A 19176-nucleotide genomic window follows, 5' to 3' on the forward strand; every position below is an offset into this window, starting at 1 on the left:
TTTCATATGCAAACAACCAAGGTCAGTGTATCCAAAGACAGACAATACATGCTTTTCTCTTGAACACAGTTGATATTCAGACACCAGAAAACAATCACTCACCATCTTGATGGTTACCTGAATCGGCTGGAGACTTGCTCCGGCGCATGGGGGCTGGACTCTTTGCTGAGCTCTTCTGAGGGGTGGGAGATGACTTACTGCCCGTGGCAGCCGCAGGGCTCCCTTTCATCACCCGGCACTCTAAGGAAACAAACAGCAACTGTGGTTACCTCCCTACCTACTCTCACTGCCTATGGACACCAGGTACGAAACACCCAGGGGCAGCTTAGTGCTTTGTCTCCAAAGAGCTGTAGAAAACGTCAACAGGAAGGGAAAAGCTGATAACTCCACATTTTCTCCAGAGCAGAAAGGAGACTTTTTAGAGGAAGATCAAAAAGTACAGCTTTGCGCCTCTAGAGGATGTGCTGAGACAGTTCTGTCAAGATCAGGCTGGCTCCCTAGCAGGGGCCCTCTCCGCACCTGTGTGCTACCAAAGATTTTCTGCCTTTCCCCTTGCCTTGGTTCTCACCAACCAGTGAGCACAATGAAAACGGTCAACACTGACTGAGGGAAGAATCAGGCGAAAAAAACAGTTAATTTGCTGTAACCCTTCCACGAAGACCTAGTAGTAGGAATGATGAGTGCAGTTTATGCAGGTGCAGAACGGCAGCAAACAGCTCATGGCATAATGGAAAGGTCTCTAAGAGGCAGATGGGACGCCTGCCCCAGGAGGCTTTCAGCCAGCCTGCATCAACCTCTTCTGTGGCTTCAACAAGCTGCAACTTTTCAGATGCAGAAAGTAAAGACATAAAAATGGATTAACAAAACGTGTCCCCTGTCCCGGCCATCCCTTTCAGAAATGTTTGTATAAACAAGTCCAGTAGATTTATGTACTTAAAGACTTGAGCAGATGAGAACCCCAACTGTGTTTTCTTAAAAAATAAATAGGCCAGGAAGAGTGGAAAATGTAAACGTGATCCACGGTGTCCTGCAGAAGGGAGCTGAAATGCTAACAAACCTCTGTGTGTCCCAGGATTTCAGACATGCCAGATCTTCAAAACCATTTATTTACATTGAGAGCTAACAGCGAAAGCCCTTTCTACCCCTCAAGTTATTAACTCAACCCAGTTAAGAAGGCGGCAATAAAAAGGGGATTTCCTTTTTGTCAAACACTAACTGGTCTCACCTCATCTCCTACAACACATTGTCCTCACCAAGATGTGGAAAACAGGTCTTTTTTACAGACATGAATTAGATGTTCCACATACAGACAGTTTTTATGGAAAAGTTCAGCTCAGCATGCATGGGCTGGACTGAGGACTCCCTTGACTGCATTCCCTAATGGGAATCAACTAAAGCAGCACATAGCGGTTAAATAATTGGTCAACCAAAAACAAGTTGTCTGACATAAATGTATGTGTTATTTATTTATATATCAGTATATCTATGAAAATGTAATTGCCTTAAATTTTTCCCCAGGCTTTCCCTGTTCTCAGACAGTCAAGAGCCAGTCTTTTCTTCTTCCAGATGGTTTGCGACAGAGTTTGTTGTTGGGTCATGCAGTACAAGGATATGAAGAGAGGATGCCCTGTGCTCCAGGGATACTACATGGCAATAATTAAACCTACAATGAGTTTATTCTCTCTCCTGCTAAATGAATTTTGGAAACTGTAAATCAGGGATAGAAAAAGTTCTGTGGTTTTTTCTTCAACAGTACTTGACTTCTCACAGATGCCACAGAAATGTTTGTAGGGCTACAGCACCAACGTAGCCGCATTTTTTTATACCCAAAGAGCAGTAATGACTGGGGGGTGGTGGGGGTGGTAGAAGGTAGACTATCCTTGATACTAAAAGAATATAGTGTTTGATGAGATACTGTGAAATAGCCACTAGGGAGAGTGTGCAAATAACTGCTCCTGCTGTTAATCAGCCAAGCCAAAACATGGGGAAAAATAATTTTCAGTCACTGCAGAAGTATCACAGAAACCCAGAATCCCAGGTTGGAAGGGACCTCAGGGATCATCTAGTCCAACCTTTCTGGGAAGAGCACAGTCCAAACAAGATGGCCCAGCAGACTGTCCAGATGACTCTCAAAGGTGTCCAACGTGGCCAAGTCAACCACTTCCCTGGGGAGATTATTCCAATGGTGACTGTCCTCAATGTAATATCTTTCAAGGCTCTCACATATAGCTGTTCACCAAAACTATTGCCACATTTCAATCTTAGAGCAGGACTTATTTGTCCAGCCATAAGCACCAAATACTATGTAAGATACACTAGAGTACAGCCTCCCCAGAGCAGAGTGGGTCTCCTGGAGCCCCTGTGTGATATCTGTCAGTCATATATCACGTGGGTACCTCAGAAACCAAGGGGGTCTCCGAGGGTGTCAGACATCTATGTTTAGTCACCTGAATTACTCCCTGAAAAAATAAACCTAAAAAGTGAAAATACTTCATGATGTGTCTTTTCAAGAGCGTTCAAATTTATTTTCTTCCCAGGGGAGTAATTCCTTGGAAAGAAACTCAGCTTTGTGTTTTCCAGCACAGAAAGGCTGACTCTGAGGAATTCCTCCAGCTCAGCCATTGGCAAGTGTCAGTACGCCAAAGGCAATCACTGAGCAGTTGCGCATCTTGAAACCAGGTTCTAGAGGTGGAAACCTGACTGTGCTGAAGTTGGTGTAAACAGGGATCTCAACATCACAGGGGGCGTGACATTTCTGTGGGCTGATGCTGAAACCAGCTGGTGCGAGTGAGGCAGAGCATCGTCATCTGGAAGGCGCTCAGCAACAGGGATTGTGGGGCGGAAGCTGCGGTGGGCAGTCAGGAGGAAAAAGATGACATAATCCTCTCTTACGCTATTTCTCATTTTGTTTCCTGATGTCCTGCCAGAGTGAACATAATAACCAGCAATCCAAGTGCATGTCATCCAAACAGGCAAGAAAAAGTGCCCCGCGACAGAGGAGATTTTAATAAGTGACATTCATCTGCAGGACCTCAGGACTCACAGATCTCCTTGCAGCATCTGACTCATAACAAGGAAGGATGATGGGTGTATAATGGGAAAATGCTGCTGGTTAGTAGCTCCTCATCTGCCTCTTGAGAGGTGCAGGGCACCCCTACCCCCCTGAAAATACCACTGAGAGCTGCAGTTACTCGGTGCCTTCCAACAGCAGGCTTGGCTTATTTTTGTTAGAGAAATCCAAGCTGGAAAAATCAGTAGTAATCAGGAGTGTAGGCAGAGAGCTGGGCTTCCCATCAAGTTGTTCTGCTAGGATTGCATCCAAACTGCTTTTACAGTGTGGAACTCCCCATGGAGCTGACTCAACTGCCGAGTGTTAAAAAAAATAGGAAGTTCAGGTTACAGATTGCTTCCCCAGACTTACGCAGGCTTTATTCTCTGCCTGCAAAGTTTCAGCTGAACCTTGGAAACTTTCTTTGAATTACCCCAGACCATCAAATGGGTTCATCTGGAGTACACAGGTCAGAAGTACCAGCATCAAATAAAATCAGGCTTGCAAAGGAGTCATAAAAATACAGTGCTTGAAGATTAGAGGCTTCCTGGTACACAGCAAAAATCCTCTTTAGTCTTCGATGCTGAGCCAGTTTGTAGCATGTAAGACAGCACGGGGATCCTGTTCCTTATACAGGATACCGAGAGCTTTGGGAAATGAGCCTGAATGTTTGAAGACCACATTTTCTTCTAGTTTAAATGGTCAAAGCGACATTAATTTACCCTTGTTGCACTCACTGTCACCAGCAGACAGCCTGCGCTGTTGGTGTATACAGTTGCCAGGTGGGGTAGGTCGTAACTCCTACAAGCAAGCTCTGAATATTCTGTGAAATCAAAGATTTCATGGCTTAATTGATCAGAGACTCACATTATTATAGATCTGTGCTTGCAGCTGTAACAGGAATAAATAATGGTGCTGTCCCAGCGTTGTTCCCCTCCCAGAAAAAGGGAATTATTGCCCTGCTTTGTGAATCAGCAGAAGAAAGTAGCGGAGGGAGTGAATTTCCTTTTAACTGTGCTTGTTCCCATTTTTTAATATTCACATGTGTACGTAAGGACAAGAGTCCTTCTACTGCTTAATTCTCAAGAAAAAAGTGTCTGTGTGACTGCAACTGGATGAAATTGAAAGGATATATTTTGCAGTAAATGTCAAATGGTGTAGGAGTCCATCTATTCTGACTTGGGCTACATCAGTCAGTATTTGCCCTATTATAATATCCACTGACTGTACAAGTATCACAAAATGATTTTAAATTTCATGTACTACGTCTTAAAAAACAAAACAAAAGCATGCAGCATTATTATCTGATACAAGCAACTGAATGGAAATGAAATAAAAATGCAGACTGGAGAGCAGTCTGTGTTTGATGTTACCGCTTTCATCCAGAGAAAAGTCATCCTGTGCATAGCGGAATTTTTCTGGACCACAGGCGATAAACACATCATCATCCCCAAAGAAATCGTGGAGACAGGTCACCTACAGAGAGAGCAAAGTCATTCATTTTATTTTTAATTGGCAACATTCTGCTGTGGCTTAGTTTTAATTTAAACGGGAGGGAGCTGCCCCTCCGCTGTCCCCCCTGTCCCATGCTAATTCAGTCCTGCTTCCGTAAGCCTGGTGCACACCACACAACTTCTCTGGGCAAGTCAAGCGTAAAAATGTAATTAAAAAGAGAGAAAAAATCCCAACTACCTTGCAAATTCTATGAGGTACGGCATTTCCAATCCATTCAGCAGTGACAGAATACATTAGTCACCCTCATGAATGACACAGGCATTCCTGAGCTACTTCTAAAATAAGGAGGAGGGTTGGCCCCATGCCACGCTGGTAGGCAAGGCTGAGACACCACTGCCCACGGTGATGAGTGTCTTAGTACCAACAGAGCCTAAAAACTCAAAGAACGACTAAGAAGGCAAAGAGCTGCTGGGCACAGCACAGGAGCAGAGATGTGACTCCTCCTGAGCAGGCAATCCTGCTGATAGGTTTCAAAACCAAAAGGTTTATCTGCGCCAATGAGAGAGAGGCCCAAAGTATCTTTGGGTGCCCTTTCCACCCAAGCATCATTTAAATCCACAGATTTACTCCAGATGTTGTGTCTTCTTGTCCCTGCTTTTGCCACCCAGACAGGGGATGGTAAAGTACCATTCCTCACTGCAGAGCTGCCCATCCCACAGAAGGCTGGGTGGTGGGGAAGGAAGGCACAAGCCCGGGGAGGGGAGGTGTGCGGCAGCTGGGAGCGTGGGAGCTCTGCCCTAGGACAGCTCTGGGGGAAAAGCAATAGCTTTCAGTCACCTAAAACTAAGACCCCTGTCTGGGGACACCACAAAAGCAGGATGTAGAAAGCTGTTTGAGATAAACAGAAGACATGGGTCATGCTGGCTAATGTCTCTGGATACCTTGCTTCTCTTTTTTGCCATCCTAAAAAGGGGGAAGTTATATCTTGCAGTACCTAGAGCTCCAGACCCATGCCTTCCCTTGCGGCATTGAATGAAAGCAAAGTGCAAGGTGTGGGAGCTCCAGATCCACTGATTTCATCAGAGACCTGTTATCTGAGCGTCTGGAAATCTGAAAATGCATGGCAGGTCGCTGGAAGCATGCTATCAGGAGAGAAGTTTAAAATGCCATTGTGCTGGGAGCTAGTCCCCATATTCAACTGGCAGAGATCTGTAACTCTCCCTACTACTCTACAGATGATGGACTACTTGTTTTAACAATATTTTTAACAAAATCAAGAGGTGAATCAGCAATATTCATCACGAAACACAAGCAAAATACCTGATTAGGTATAGGAACAAGGGAAATGGAGGAAGTTCTAAAGACTTTGAAAAGCACGTCCTAGTGATAAATCTTATTCAAAGGGTGGTCTGACTGGGACACAAGGGCACATCAGGCTTGTGTCTTTGTTGCCTGTCCTCCTACTTCTCTGTAATTATCTGGGAGATGAAGGATAGGATGAAATTACCATCTGCCACTGTCCTCCCAGCTGGCTGAGGAATATCATCTCACTGACTGGTGGACAACTCAGCTCTCTGTACAGCTAGAGGGTCCTATTTAATATTTTCCCATAGTGTGGGACATTACAAACTCCATGGGGATGTCTGAGTGATGTGGCACAATAGCGATGCCCGTGGTTGGCTACTACTCTTTTTCTGCAATATAGTGTACTTGAAGGCATTGCTCCTGGCTTTTTATATTTTGATTTGTTTAAAATAGGACTCAGATTTCTTATGTCATGTTAGGAAATGTTCTTGTGGAGTGTGCAAGCACATGGAATGGACGTTCTCTAGGCCTTCTTGGCTACAGACACCTACTTCATACTTGCATGCTACTGCAAGGAAATGGGCCACAGCATCCTGTCCAATGTCGCCATCATAATGAGAACTGAAGTCCTGTGAAGATATTCTGGTTCATGTTAAGACCTCTGGTTCTGTGCTGCCTTTCTAAAGTAATGGGCCTGGCTCTGCTGCAGCTCCCTTTCAGCTGGAGCATGCTGCAGGAGGTACAGCCTCTCATTCCTGTCTTCTGCCATCTGCCATTAAATATTGACCAAAGAAAGAATATACAGGTTTTGCTCTGACTGAAGAAAGACTGTGGCTGCAGCCTCATTAGACCTTGCCTATGCAGAACCCAGCCCACAAGGGTGTGGGACACAGTAAGACACCAAGTCCAGCAGACTTCCAATGTCTGCTGCGGCCAGTTATGGCTTTGTTCATTTTAGTGGGACTATCAAGAAGGGCTGAAAAGCAACAAAGGTGCCTCCACTTAACGCCATTAGCACTTCAAGCAGGTAACACCTTTGCACCTGCAGGTAGTTAGGGGCAGAAGACCTTAGTACTGCTTGCCTTCCCCTCTACCGCTTGCGCAGGGGGCTGGCCAGCAAAGCTGGGAGCACTGCTGTGCATCTTTTGTACCAGCCAGGACAGTATTGCTGGTGTCCGTTCGGCATCCACTTTTCTAGGTGTTGCGGTGTGAATAATTAGATCTTTACACAGTTACAGTTGCGGTAATTTACACAGTTACTGGTGAAATAACTGTTTCAGTTACACAGCAAAAGCAAGATTATGTGCCAATGGCAACTCCACTGGAACCAGTGGTAATCACGCAGTAACTCATGATAATGCGATTGTGTTGTCTCCATGTACCTAAAGTTAACCCGAAGCATCTCAGAGCAACAACTAGTGGAAAATTGTGCACATCATTGCTCTTTGGAGAGTTTCATAAACACCCAGGCTTGTCAGCAGTATCTTGTAGAAAACTGCATTTTATTCAGGCTCCTGGCAAGCTGATAGGGGCTCTTCTGAGGCAAAGAAAGATCTTCCATCTTCAGAAAATGCTTTGAAAACTCATATGAAGTGGAAAGTAACACTGTTACTTTGAAGAGGAGAAAAACACTACAGAGAAAACATTGGAAGGCCCACCTTCAACGCCTTTGTGTAGCTATTCAAGAGGCAAGCGTTCAGCACAGCACCTGCCTCCAAGGGCTGGGAGGACAACAAGGTATGCCTATGCAACTGTGCCTAGAACTTCAGCCTGAGCTCCTGACATCCCAGCCATGTACTAAGTACTGTTTCAGCAGGAAAAAAAAGCTTGCCTGCGAACACACCAGAGTGGAACATCTCCAGCGTCAGCCAGCCTGGTGCAGCCCACCAGCCACACATCTGAGCCCAGGGTAAACACGGCTTTTTTCAAGTTCCACTTTTTCAGGAGACCATTCCAAGTGACTGCAAGATTGGCACTGATGTTTATAACAGAGGTAGGCTGACAGCTGATGCCCAGTGTTTTGGCATGTCCAGGCACTGGGGTCTTTACAGAGGGTACGTGCATTGCAAGGGACTGGAGAGAGCACTGGAGATAACTGTGGGGAAACTTACTGTAGACAGAGCTGAATTTCCATATCTACTGCTCCGTTTGAGCTGAACTGTAAAAAGTTAATTTCAAGCTCTAACAAATCAACCGTAAAGGAGGCTTTTGGCTATCTTAATAAGGCTCAGTATTCCACACTGGTTAATATAATGTATAATTAAAGCACAGCCTAAGAGTGCCAGCTCTGGTTAAGGTGCCAAATATTAGTGAAAAGCTTGCTTTTCACATCGGCATGACGTTCAAAATGGAGCAAGCTGAAATCTGCTACGGCTTTGGTCGAAGGTAGAATTTTCTTTGCAAACTTCAGTGAACTCCGATTTCTCTTTGCCTAAAATGAGGTTGCGAATAGTTAACATGTTACCTATAGAGAATTATCCCACAGAAAAGGTGACATTTCAAACCAGCACTTGGTATTACAGCCCTCCCCCTGAGGATGCATGGCACTGATTCATTTGCAAATAATTGGGTTTGGCTCAATACACCAGTTCCCACTTGAATACTAAGTACTGTACTTAGGCCATGGAAAAGACTTATGGGTTCCTTAGCTCACCCTTCAGTACAGAAACCACTGTGCAGTTAAATGCAGTGCAAAGCTAGATCACAACATAAGGGTTCAGAAATTTCCCAGCCTTTTAGATGAGATCAGAAAGAGCCCAGATGTGCTTTTATTGTCTCCAGGTCATAAGCTGAAGTGTTTATCTTGTCCTTGAACTCCGCACAACCACCACAAGCAAAAAGAAAGTCCAGGCAACCAAGAAAGCCTTCAGATTACGGGTCCAAACGCGATGGAAAAATACCAGCATGCACAAGGATAGAAACCTGATTACATGTCAAGCAGAGATACTTGCAATTCACTTTGCTGCATTCTCGTCCCTTCAGATAATAGGTTATTATGTGTATTTTATAATTATGAGCAGCTGGCTGGATGAGTACTGGAGGCTGGTAAAGAAATTAGATAATATACTTGTTGAGCTCCTAATATTCAGGAAACAATAACTTCTGAATTTGCTTTATTTGTTCCCTTTTGTTTCCTGCTGTAAATCCCACTATTAAGAACTCACCACAACATGGTAGAAAAGACAGCTAAAACCCAATGCCACTCTCATTAAATAGTGCAAAACATTGGAAAATTCAGAAAATAACAGGTGTCACATATCATGCAGTTGCTACATTGCTTATGGTCACCACGTGTGTGGTATTTTCTGTTTACCTTTTGTTTATTAAACTTAAACCCTTGATCATTACTGTATGTCCCTGAAACATGCCCCATACATATTGCTGTCTACATAAAGTCGCAGGAGTAAACTTTCTTTGTGAAAACATGCGACTCAAGTACCGGATCTTACAGCACCAGAGCCAGCTTGCCTAAGCAGTGCATAGAAAAAGAAAAAGACCAGCAGAAAGCCCTAGATATGCTCATCCCTTAAGGACAAGGAGCTGAAGAGGACGCAAGCTGGGAAGCAGGACCATGGGCTGCAGTGCTGGGGTAGCTGGTTCGAGGCCTGATGAGTCGGTGTGGAACATTTCAGGGTTGTTCTTGACAAGCAAGGCCAAACCTCTACCCTGCATTAATTTTTTAATTTAGTGACTCCAGAATAACCTTATAAGTCTTCTCATCTCCATTCTTCTAAAGTGTTTTTCTCATGTTTTCTCAGGAAAAAAAAAAAGAAAAAGAATAGTACCAGTCTCCCCCCACACAGTCCGGACTGTTTGGAAAGTGTGTTCTGCTTTAGCTTACCCTAATCTACTGTTCCAATTATATCCAATAATTAGTCTGGAACACCATGAAAACCCTGAAAGAAAGTTCACATCAACAAAAATTTACCCCAGCTGATAACCTGAAAATCATTGGGTTTAAATGCTGCATTTTGCTCTTAGCTATGAATTTATTGAAGTACAAGACAAAACCCGATAGCAGCCCGCTAGTGCAAGGAGCTACGCTGCTACCTGAAAACGGTGATCTGTTGGTGACTGTTATCATGCACCCTTAGCAGTGGCGCTGGAAACCACCCGGTTCATAAGATTTTGTCTTTTTCCATTTTTAAGTCAACAAACTTTTTTTTTATAACAAGAATTAAACTTGTGTGTATAATTACAGTAGACAGGATAAATAACATCGATTTCCAAGATATATGTGCATACCTTTCTTTAAAGGAGGATAATATTTAATTTGAAATTCAGGATTAAAAAGGCAATGTTGACTTGAAAAGGACCATACTGCATGAAATGTTTCCTCTCCGATTCCTGTATCTTAAGCCGTTCCAATGAAGGAAGTTATATCTTCACACTGCAGTTGATGAGGCACAAATTTATTTCTTACAAAGTAATTGTTTCTAATAGATTTGATGGTAACATTTTTCTTTGTGTCAAGGTTTGATTCTTTTAAAACCTTTGTAATATGTATTATGGAAGAAATAGAAGTTGGTAGAGATTAACAGAGATTTTAGAGAGTACAAAACTATTTGCAATTCCTTAGGTTTTTATTAAGCGTGGTTTCTTTTCTCATTAAATGAAATCCTTCTCTGCTTATATTAGAAAAACCTTCCCTGAGAGGACAATATAGCGAGGATTTCCAGGAGGGGATTTCTGCAGTGACAGTCCATTAGTGTCTGCTGCAGCAATTTTAATTGCAGAAAGGAAAAATACGGCCTTCTGAGATATGCTGAGCCTTCTTGTTCATTTTAATACAGTAGTTGTAGAACTAAGCATTTTTCAGGATTTTGACAAAATGGAGCTTGCCTCACGCATCTCTCTGGATAGGAGCTTGCAGTTTGCTGAAATATCTGTGATGCTACAGAGATTCTGAGTTCACCTGGAAAAGGAGCAGTAAATCTGCCGGGTATATACCTGCCCAGCCGTGAATAACTGGCTTTTCCCACCATCCTCCAGGAGGCAGCAGGAGTATTTAAAAATTGTGATTCATTAATACACAAAATAATTAAAAAGAACTAGAAATCAAAAGCCTGAGGTCTTAAGCCTTAGTCTGAATCACCTACCCGTGCAGAACCTCCTGTGCTTTAAGAGGGTGTTATGATTAACCAGCTCCTTTTGTTCCCTTTCATAATCTGCAGACTGACGGTTTGCTGTGTCTGCACGGCTAACGGGTTGCCCTCACTGTCACTCCCGACCAGTATGAGCAGCGTCACAGCAGTAGCAGAGGCGCCAGCCACATTTCGGTTGCTTTCACTGCTGGATCGAGATCTGCAGCTCCTGTGGCTGCCACTTTTGCAGGAGGCCTCCGGTAGCCTGGACTGGCCGTCACTGTTTGCCAAGATGACAGAGCACATCTCTGAAGAGGAATACATCACCAGGAGGGTTAACTGAACTGCCGCCTTCACCTTTCTGAGAAATGTCTTTATCAGAGGTTCTATTTTTAGCTGATGGAGCCAGGTGAGGCTGAATGATGAATGATCAGACACTGTACCTAGTGATCATTCAGAACAGTGATTTATGTACGTAGTCCGGCTTCCAGACTTTCCATCTCTTCCTTATGTCATGGAATGAGGAAAGACCCCTGCCTAAATGGCTGGCAGAGGTCTGGCAAAGGAGATTTGGAATAACACCACCACAGGTTTGACCTGGGGGCTGAACATCTTCCATCTTGGGGACTGTAATCTTTAACCAACTGCTTGATTCTGCACAAGTGAAGGGTAAGTGAGGGCCAGTGCAAGGCTTCTTCCTCTGCTCCTCTCCCTGAGTCATAATGACTCTGTTCTCTCTGTAACATCCCTCCTCTTTAAGAATTTAGACAGCAGAACAGAAAGCGATACCAGTACGTAGATAGCTTCAAACCGTTCCCTGAGTTTCTGCAGATCTAATGGTTATGCTCAAAAAAAAAAAACAAACCCAGAGATGTCCATTTGCTTTCTTTAAATCATCATACCTCTTCAGCTTGGAGGCTTCTGAAGTTCAGAATGGGAAAAACTGTCCTCAGAAACGGCTTCCTTTAAGGCCAAAAAGACCATAGGAGACAATTTGCATGCCATACACATATAAAGCCTGTCAAGAACAGAACTGAATTAACTCTTCTTTTCTAAGTTGCTTTGATAAATGCTATAAAATTGAACACATCCAACCATGTGTTAGCTAAAGACAATTAGTGTATTTTAGATGCCTGATCGTGTCCTTTCGCTTTCAGCACTAGATGCTAGATGGAGCTAAGGAAGCCAGACTAGCAGCTAGACAGGCACTGAGAGATAGCTGAGCTGAGAACGTAACTAAAATCTGATGGACTTATTTATACTCCAACACCTGTACCCCAAGTCAAACCGGCAGTGGTAAGTTTATTTCAGGTCTGAGAAGCCAAAGTCCTAAATCACAAAGGCAACTGTGCTTTAGGATTAATCAGTTGGGTATTTGCAATCAATAAAGCATGGTACAGAAACCAAACACATGCAGACTTGTCCACAGGAAGAGTCAGCAAGGTCACGCGCCAGGGTGAATATCGGGAATTAATGAACAGGCGGAGTAGACTTTAAATTAACTGCTTTCTCTTCTCTGACAAGCTCTTCACTACATGTCCAGAAAGAAAAAGATTTTAGAAGACTTAAGGGGTTAAGGGGATATGATGGAAAATAAAGATGTTGATATTGGAATGCACAGCACTTAATAAATTTTTTTTAACAGTCTGAAGACTGCAAGCCCAAAGCAGACACTGAATTGATTTACATTTTATTAGATTCTGGTTTCCTGCATTTAAAAAGAAGAGATGTTTGGATTCAATTATTTCTTTAAAGTAGGCACACACCCACTCAATAGATTCCACATTTGCATTCACAGAAAGAGAATTACTTATCTGATTTTATGAAAAAAAAAATACTGCTTAAAATGGATAAGCAATGGAAAGATGAGTAGAAAAAGCACAGAGGTTGACATTCAAAAATGGATCAGGAGCAGTCCTGCATGCCCAGCCCATGCCATAGAAGTATGTGCAATTACAATTTGGGAGCCCCTCTCTGAGCTACCCTGCTCCTCCATCTCTGCTCACCTGTGCCACCAAACATCCCCGTGGAAACCTGGCAAGACCACGGTCATGCTGTCCCCTCACTATTGTGTTTGCAGTGAGCCATCATGAAGGGTAGGAAAAAAATCATCTTTACCATCTAGGTTTCAGGGCCCATCATTTGAGCTCTCAATAGAAACGTGCCGTGAGATTTCCATTCTTTAAAACATTATTCAGAGATCTCAGCTTTCGTATTCATGGAAAGATGTGGCTACATTTAAGCCTACATAGTTTGAAACAATCAAATTCTACTCTTCTGTAGAGTTATTTGCTTCATTTCTCACATTCAGAAGAGAAAATTCTGGGCAACTCAGCATGATCAAATGTTTTATTTGATGCAAGAAGGAATTTTTACACCTTTTTATTGATGAAAAATGCAGATCCTCTTAATTAGGCTGTATAATTACAGTAGGTTGATTATAAACGCTTTACATGCACTTGGACTATTTTGTTATAATGCAACTAAACCATACTAGGGACACCAGCTTCTGACCAATATGCATTATTTCTATAATAAGCAGTTGTGATACTTAATTAAGTACAATAAGAAATATTCATGCATGTATGTGCACAGCAGCTTGTAAGACTTCATGCATGAAGAAACTCTGCTCTCACAAGGCTGCAGCACAAGGTGCCTGGTTATTTAAGTATAGGAAATGGACAGGTTTGAAGTAAAATAGAATAAAAAACAAGGGGGAGGAAGGTCAATAACCAAGCTACCCAGTAGGAATGTTAGGCTGAATTTAATATATCTGGTGAATTAGTGGTGCTTCCAAACTGTGTGAAATCCAATTAACCTCTGGAAGAAAGGTTAGTTTGTTATCCCCATTCTCTATGCATATGGAGAGACTATGAAACAGATATTCAGGCTGTTGATTCTTTTTACGTAGAAGAAAGGCTTGCTCTTGCATTCATGAGGGTATTAGGGTGAGGATAAATGTGCTGTGCAGTTTGGAAGCATAAGGAGAATGGCCATTGACACCAATATATAAAAGACTACCCTTTCTCCAGTCAGAAAACCATAAACCCAGAAATTCTAGGTGACAGATTAAGGCTATGAAAAGAAAGATTTCCAGTGCACTTAAGAATTCAGAGAACTGTCAAACCAGTCTTCCTAATTGTCCCCTCGCATCACTCTCGAGAGGAAACAGTAGTTCTGGACTACAGAAGAGCATGAGAGACTTTGGAAGTAGCATGACTATATGGCCAAGGTCAAGCAACACTCCTTGAAACGGGAGCCTTGAAAGTAGGAGCACAGGGAGCCTATCAGCCTACTCAAGGTCAGGCTGAAGAACCAGTGGGCTGGAATTTCCAGTTAATGGGATTTCCAGGAACAAACTCCTAAAGCTTATAGCTGTTGCTGATCCTATTGTCCATATCTTCCCGAAAGAGAAAGGCTCTTGTTCAGCTTTGTGCGAGTTTTTCTTTAACCATAACAACGGTACTGATGGCGATGGAGAAGCATTGGTAAATAGATCCTCACCTGGTTAAAACACAAAAAACCAAACAAAAGAACCTGTACCAGGATTGAATGGTTTGGTGCATGCCTGCAAGCAACCCCTTCCATCTTCAGGCAGCACAGAAAGAATATTACCACTAGCTGCCCAACAGAGCCAGAAGGGTGAAAAGCTATGCCAAGCATTTACTCTTGTAAGGAAGCTCCAAGGGGCTGGAGGAGCCCAATAGCCACACACTGACTTTGTCTCACAGCTGGTCCCCGCTTCCCCCAAGGAGCCCTTACCTCTGTACCCTGCGCCACTGCACCTATGTGGTGCATGAGGAGGACAGAACCAGCGCCCCCACAGCCACCCTGCGGCAAAAGCCTGCTGACTTTTGGCTGGGGAAGATGGTGGCGAAGAGAGAAAGTAAAACTGTAGCTGTGAGAAGTACACCCATCCCCACATGCCGTGTGTGTTATCTCCTAAAAAGACTGAGATGATGTACCTGCTTTCCTTACCCCACAGAAGGGAACCCTGGGAGAGTCTTTCCCTCCTCAACATCGTATAAGTGTTCCTGGCTCCTGCTCTTTCTTTTCTCTTATCAGTCAGCATTATGTCAAAATAATTCCTCCAGTTAATTACTTCATGGTCAGATCATCAAGAAGTTAATTCTCAGCCCAGACATTTCAAAGGACAGCACACTGGGCAGCTACCAAAGAGCTCCCTTTGTACTTTCACCCACCTGGGTACAATTATGGACTTCAGCCCAGTACAGCAGTGGCAGTGGCCGAAGAGGAACCCTCACAGGGGGACAAAACTGATTTATTCATGTATTTCCATTTTCCAGGGGTAAGTCCACTGTCTTGCAACCCACCCATTCCGCCTAACTACCGCCCAGCGTGTAGGCACGGAAGCGGAGGGGGGCATGCCTGCACAGTGCTCTCGGGCAGAATAAAGTTCTGGCAAAATGAAGAGGATTGCACAGTTGTACGAAATAGCAGGATTTGTTCCTACAGCCTCTTTGTGACGTGGTGTAAAGAGACATAGGAGAGGAAATTCTGTCTTCGATAATCACCCAGAGTGACAAAGGAAATTATATTAAATATGAGCAGATTGGGTTTCCATGTAACAAGTGGATCTATTTTACTTGCTGAGGCAGCCTCTCCTTAAGAAATGTAGTTATTCGACATTGTCGTGAGTCCTGCCGACATCAGTAACTTCCTTCCAAAATAAGCGCTAGGGAAAAATCAGTGTCAGACTTGCCGTTACTATTAGTGCATCAGGAGAGCTTGAAGACACTTCAGTTTAAGTCAGGCATCAGCACTGACTTCAAAGGCAGCACGTTTCGAACTGAACTGGCTGTGTCTCCCCTAGCACAGCAGCACACGAACACGCTTCACTACAGATAACCTTGTCTTCCTGGGCGTTTGACAGCATATGTTAATTAGGATTATGGCAATGTATCATCACCATTTTTCCTGGGGAAGATGCACTCTAACTCAGTTGTAATTAAAAACCTTTTCTGGCCAGACAAGACTATTCTGTCAATTCAGTTTATGCACATAGTTGTATCTCAGCCTGCACTGATGTTATTCAGGGTCTAGGTCTCCAAGTACACATCCTTTCAAACATCTCTGCTATTTTTACAATACCTAAAGATACTTCTTCTATTAATTAATTCCTGGATGTGTCACTGAGCTCATATTTTCAGGTTCCCCTCTGTTTTGTTCAGCATCTGCAAAATCCAAAACACTTTCTCATTAGAGGAGATGTCAAAAAGCTAATATTTTTACTTCATGCTATCAACTTTAACGGGAAAAAGACACAAGTATGAAGTATTCAACCTTCAAGTCATCCTTCCTGATACACAACTGCAAACCTGACAATGAACAAACCGTCCTGCCTCCAACAGCATAACTTCATTTCCAGCCTATGGATCCAAGTCAGCCTAATTCTTGAAGAAGATGGGAATATGCAACCAGTTCTGTATCTAATTAACGCTGGCATTGCGTTTCACCCCACTCATAGCATCAAAGCTCTTGCTCAGTTGCTAAAATATTCTGTAAAGGCTCCTAAAGGCATTTTGTCTAGTTAAATTGCAATGTTTGCAGGGATCTTTATTACACTGTTAATTCTGGAGATTAATGGGAATTAAAAATGGTGTCCTTTAAAAATTAAATCGTAACAGATGCTACATTAAATCTAAACGAAAGTAACAATTGCCATCAAGCTGTTCTTTCAGGGAGTTAGAGTTTCTTCCTTCATTACAATTCTGAGCATGTTCTTTGTGTTTTGGGAGATTTCCTGAATTTACAGCAAACGCAAATGCCCTCCCTATCGGAACAATTTTGTTTTCACCCTAATTTCTGTTAATCTTTGAATAAAGCTATTAATTTTTTTCTAATTAACAGGTCTTTTCAATCAGCTGACAGCTAACAGAGTAATGGAAAATTCAGCATTATGTCCTGAGCTAAACCATATTAGGGGGGAAATTAACAATGTTAAGCAGGTGGAGAGATAAAAATACTTTGTACAGAACATGCAGCGAGGCTGCTGAAATGAATCTCCCAAAGCCTCTCGCATGGAAATACCTTTTTTTCCTTTTTTTCTTCTTTTTCTTTTTTTTTTTTTTTTTTAAATTTGAAATATATCCCATCCCTTCCATGTCTAAGGACCAATGCCAAGTTCTAGCTTAGTATGCAGTAATGTTAACGGAATAATTGATGCAGGAATACCGAAATAGATGATGTGTAAAATGGCAGGCTGCATAATTGTCTGGAGTGAGTTCAAGCATCTCTGCAGTGAAAAATAGTCCTGTTTTATAATCCCATCACGTCTCCTTGCTGCTGTGTAGCAAGCAAATCTCATTTGGAGATGATCCCAAGATGCAGTTGATTTACTAGGGGGATTCCGAAAGGCAGAAGGTTAAAGGCTTCTTGTCCCAACCAGACAGCACCTGGGAGAGGTATTAAAGGGTCCACACTCATTTTGGAGGATCAGTCAAGTTACATCATTATAAATGTATAGTACATCAGGGTGAATCTTTGCCATTGAGCAGTGGCAGAAGAGTACCTGATTTTAAAACAAACAAAAAAAAATCCTTTTTAACATTTTACCTTTTTTTTTTTAAATATAAAGTATTATGTGATGGAAGAAGGGGGAAAAGAAAGGAGTTTTACAAATTATGATGCAATTAATTTCTGCTTCTGCCAAACCTGCAAGAACCGTTATATTTGGATGGCATTTCTCATAAAATGAGTTGTAGACTACTGAAGCAATTAGAAGCTAATTGCTATGAGATTCCCCCAAGAGATACATGATAAGAGAAACTGGAGATGGCCAGAGCCTTACAAGCAGAACTGTATCTGTTTCTTTCCCAATCTCTACGAAACAGCAAATTCCACTTCCACAGGCGCAGAGGTGACTATGTGAGCTCACAGATCAGCCAGCTGCAGATGGTTGGACACATTTACATTCCCTTCGTGCACTGTCTCCGCGATTCTTGGGTACTGCTTTTCTTATTTGAACCACAGAAATAACACATCTGGATTTCTTCCTCTGTTCTCCATTGCTGCATGAGTTCATCAGCTCTTCACCCATCCTTCACTCTCCATCTCTCCCCCAGCCCTCACCCCTCTAGACTGACTGTGTTGTTTCCAGGATAAATAGATCCTCTCTGCTGGTGTGAAGAACACGAGCCTGGCATCTGCCCACACAGGGCTTCTCTCCGCTGCCACTGACACTAACAGGAGCCGGGCTGCGCTGTTCATTCTCAACGGCACCCTGGTGTGAGGCAATAATGAGCACTGATAGCACCCTGCACTAGTCTTCGCCTTTCCAGGGGTAGATATTGTAGATTCCTTCCATTCTCAACCTTTCCTGATGATCCTCACCTCTGCAGAAAAGAAAGCATTTCTTGTTCCTTGCAGATTTTGAGGCAGCTTCTGATCTCATTTGTGCACCCAACAACGCTGGGTCAAAGCACCAATTCTGAGACCTGACTGTGGAGATCAGTAACTTTGCAACTACAGTTAAAACAAAAGAATGTTAAGTAGCCTTTGGTTAGGTTCAGCAAAGCTGATACCTTAATAGCAGTTAAAAGATGGAGGTGTTCTGTTTGTTTGTGTTATTGTTGTAGGGTGAGGTTTTTTTTAATTTTGTTGTGGATGCAAAGAAAGTAACAAGGCTTTGCTGTCTGTTCATGGTGGAAATGCTGCTCATACATAAACTCATGTGTAGACACTGCATAAAGACTGGATATACAGTTATGAAAAGAAATGTAAACAAAATGGCCGAATCTGTATTGACACACAGGCGTCTTGGTATAAAAGTTAAAAGAATTATACAAAGCATCAATCTGACTTCACTCCCTGATTACACTGACAGCACTTCCAAAACTTTCTGGTTTTATTTTTTTCTCCTCAAATGTTTTATAGCTTCCCTTTGCTCCCTTCCCCTTTCATCTCAGATCATTTTTGACAGGTAATCCAGCAATATCAACCTCTCCTGTGAAGATCTTCTCTGTACCCACAGCGGTATGCTTTCAATTTGCTCCAGCACTCTAATAAACATCTAGTGCAGACAGTGCGGGCTGAGCTTTTTTAAGAAACATTGAATAGCTGCAATTGCAGTTGGGTTCAATAAGAGCTACAGAAACACGGCATCTCTGAAGCACGGGATAGAGGAGGAAGTGGAGAGAGGTAATTGTAACAAGACCAGTGCTATATTTTCATTGGTGTCTCTGAAGAAATACTGTTCAGTCCAGAATATGTATTTCCATGGGGAATGTGGTGCTAGAATTCACTGTAGTAAACCAAATGACC

The 19176-nt window shown here is 42.8% G+C and overlaps 1 protein-coding gene across 5 annotated transcripts in view; it reads right to left on the minus strand.

Moving 5' to 3' along the window:
- DCX (doublecortin) overlaps window positions 1-19176 on the minus strand; it is a 105074-nt gene that overhangs the window by 24540 nt on the left and 61358 nt on the right. For 3 of the 5 annotated variants that reach the window (XR_010374844.1, XM_064463369.1, XM_064463371.1), the window contains 2 exons: window positions 4423-4525; window positions 103-240 (listed from right to left, as the gene is read on the minus strand). Coding sequence is in view for 4 of the 5 variants with exons in the window: in XM_064463369.1 (XP_064319439.1) it covers window positions 103-240; window positions 4423-4525 (241 nt within the window). In the remaining variant the exon portion in view is untranslated. The remainder of the gene's footprint in view (window positions 1-102; window positions 241-4422; window positions 4526-19176) is intronic. The other 2 variants (XM_064463372.1, XM_064463373.1) reach the window with 1 other exon arrangement.

This window comes from Phalacrocorax carbo, chromosome 11, assembly GCF_963921805.1.
Source record: "Phalacrocorax carbo chromosome 11, bPhaCar2.1, whole genome shotgun sequence".
Taxonomy (NCBI): domain Eukaryota; kingdom Metazoa; phylum Chordata; class Aves; order Suliformes; family Phalacrocoracidae; genus Phalacrocorax; species Phalacrocorax carbo.